Source organism: Octopus bimaculoides, chromosome 16 (assembly GCF_001194135.2).
Source record: "Octopus bimaculoides isolate UCB-OBI-ISO-001 chromosome 16, ASM119413v2, whole genome shotgun sequence".
NCBI lineage: Eukaryota > Metazoa > Mollusca > Cephalopoda > Octopoda > Octopodidae > Octopus > Octopus bimaculoides.
The window spans coordinates 35665234-35667629 of record NC_068996.1 but is presented as its reverse complement, the minus strand read 5'-3'; the positions used below and the strand labels follow the sequence as shown (position 1 = coordinate 35667629).

Here is a 2396-nt window from a genome sequence, read left to right as displayed (position 1 = left end):
ATATATATATATATATATATATATATATATATATATATATACATACATACATATAAATAGGAAATAGTGGCACAACAAGAAACCAATGTTTGCTCGAAATAGCAGTCGATAACCGTACAACGTTATGTAAAGCTTTACTGAATGTATAGAGGCAAAGACACGAGCAGGCAATGAACACAAACAACAACAACGACAACGTCAACATCAACAACACTTTCTACAATAGGTACAAAGCCTGATATTCTGGGGTAGAGGACCAGTTGATTACAGTGACCCCAGTGTTCAACTGGTACTTATTTTAATGATCCCAAAAGAATGAAAGGCAAATGATGATGATGATGCTAAGATTACAACCACCACTTCACTACCACCACTACTACTACTACAAACAATATAAAACGTGTTAACATACCTGATATATTGTAACATTTTTCAACTGTAGCTTGTCCACTCGACTTTTGGCAATCAGTAATGATTCTTCTTTGTTTTCAATTAAAAACACCTTAATAATAGCAACAACAATAATAATAAAAACAACAACTAACTAAACACTACACTATATATATATATATATATAGTGTTTATGTACATTTTATATAAAGAAGACATGGAATGAGGTGGTGAAGCATGATCTTCAAATATTGGGCCTCATGGAGACAAAGACGAGTGACCAAGACCTTAAGAAGACCTGTCACAGTGAGAGAGATTGTAGTCGTGGCTGATACCAGTGTCACGTAACTAGCATGTAAAAAGTGCCATTCAAGCATTGGTTTTCATGGAGGCAATGACAGATGATTGAGACCTTTGGTGTTATACCGTGCTTGAGAAGACCTGACATACCAAGTGAGATCATAGTTGTGACTGTTGATGATTACATAACTGGCACCCATCCCAGTAGCACATAAAAGGCACCCGCTACACTCTTAGAGTGGTTGGTATTAGGAAAGGCATCTAGCTGTAGAAACCATGTCAAATCAGATTGTAACCTGGTGCAGCTCCTCAACTAACCAGTTCTCAGTCAAACCATCCAATCCATATCAGCATGGAAGACAGATGTTAAGCAATGATGATGATGATGATGATGATGATGAAGTCTAAGCAATATGACTGAAACTGGACATAAGTTTTTGTTCTTGTAATCTATACACTCAAAACCTTTCTGTTTTTTTTATAGCTAAGAATGAAAACCCAACAGGACCAGAAGCTATGCTGAACAACATTACTCTACAATGCTCGTCCAAGGTTACTGGTGGTCACTTGATGGGTATTTGTTATCTAGCCAATATCAAAGTAAAAATATAACGATAATCATAATAGGAAAGTATTGTAGTTCGCTTGAAGCATTGTGTATTGTTTGTAAAGAATAAAAAGTTTTGAATGGTTCAACAATAGCAGAGACTCTATCTAAGAATATTTGAAGAAGGAATTGTATTCCGAAATATCATCGGACTATAGATAACTAAATTACAACAGGTATATAGTCCATTTTTTTTGTATTATAGTGCATTGTTGTACCATTCAAAACTTTTTATTCTTTACTAATAATCATAATAATTGCTTCTAGCATATGCACAAAGCCTGAAATTGAGGGTGGAAGTGGGTTAGTCCCCTACCATCCAACCCCATCCTTGACTGGTTGTTTATTTTATTGGCCCCATAGGGAAGAAAGGCAAACATGGACCTTAACAGAATTTGAATACACAATGTAAAAGAGCTAGAAGAAATGCTGCAGAGTATTTGCTCCTAAGAAATTTCTGCAATAAATGAATCACAAACTCTGATTCATTGTGAAAAAAGTACATCAATATAGCAAAGTTGGAAATTTTCACTTGATTTTCAAATTTCAAAATCTGTGACAGCAACAGAAAGAAATCTGACACACTTTATTGGTCCTTTTCTTTCATTTTCCCATGTTAAACTTTCTCACTCTCTATAAAAGTATGTTTATTTCTTTAAGAGGGGACAAATAAGGACAGATGAAGGGATTAAGTCGATTACATCCCCCCCTCCCCCCAGTGGTACTTATTTAACTCGTACTTATTTAATCGACTACGAAATGATGAAAGGCAAAGTCGACCTTGGCGGAATTTGAACTCAGAATGTAAAGACGGACGAAATACCGTTAAGTATTTCGCCCAGAGTGCTAACGTTTCTGCCAGCTCGCCGCCTTCTCTATAAAAGTATATTGCTCACACTGTGTGTGTGTGTGTGTGTGTGTGCATGCATTCATATAAAGAATTTCATTAGGGCGACTAATTTTAAAAAGGTATGTAAAAGATGATTTATTTTATAAATGATGATTTATTTTAATACTTTTCTGTCAGTAAATGATTTTTCTTACACACACACACATTCATATAATGTGGGGTTGGGGGGGTTAAAGATTTAAATAAATT

At 35.1% G+C, this 2396-nt stretch overlaps 1 protein-coding gene across 3 annotated transcripts in view; it reads right to left on the bottom strand.

The window, feature by feature from the left end:
- LOC106881755 (glutathione S-transferase C-terminal domain-containing protein) overlaps positions 1 to 2396 on the bottom strand; it is a 76010-nt gene that overhangs the window by 13792 nt on the left and 59822 nt on the right. For all 3 annotated transcript variants that reach the window (XM_052973704.1, XM_052973705.1, XM_052973706.1), the window contains one exon: positions 413 to 502. In XM_052973704.1, the coding sequence (XP_052829664.1) occupies positions 413 to 502 (90 nt within the window). The remainder of the gene's footprint in view (positions 1 to 412; positions 503 to 2396) is intronic.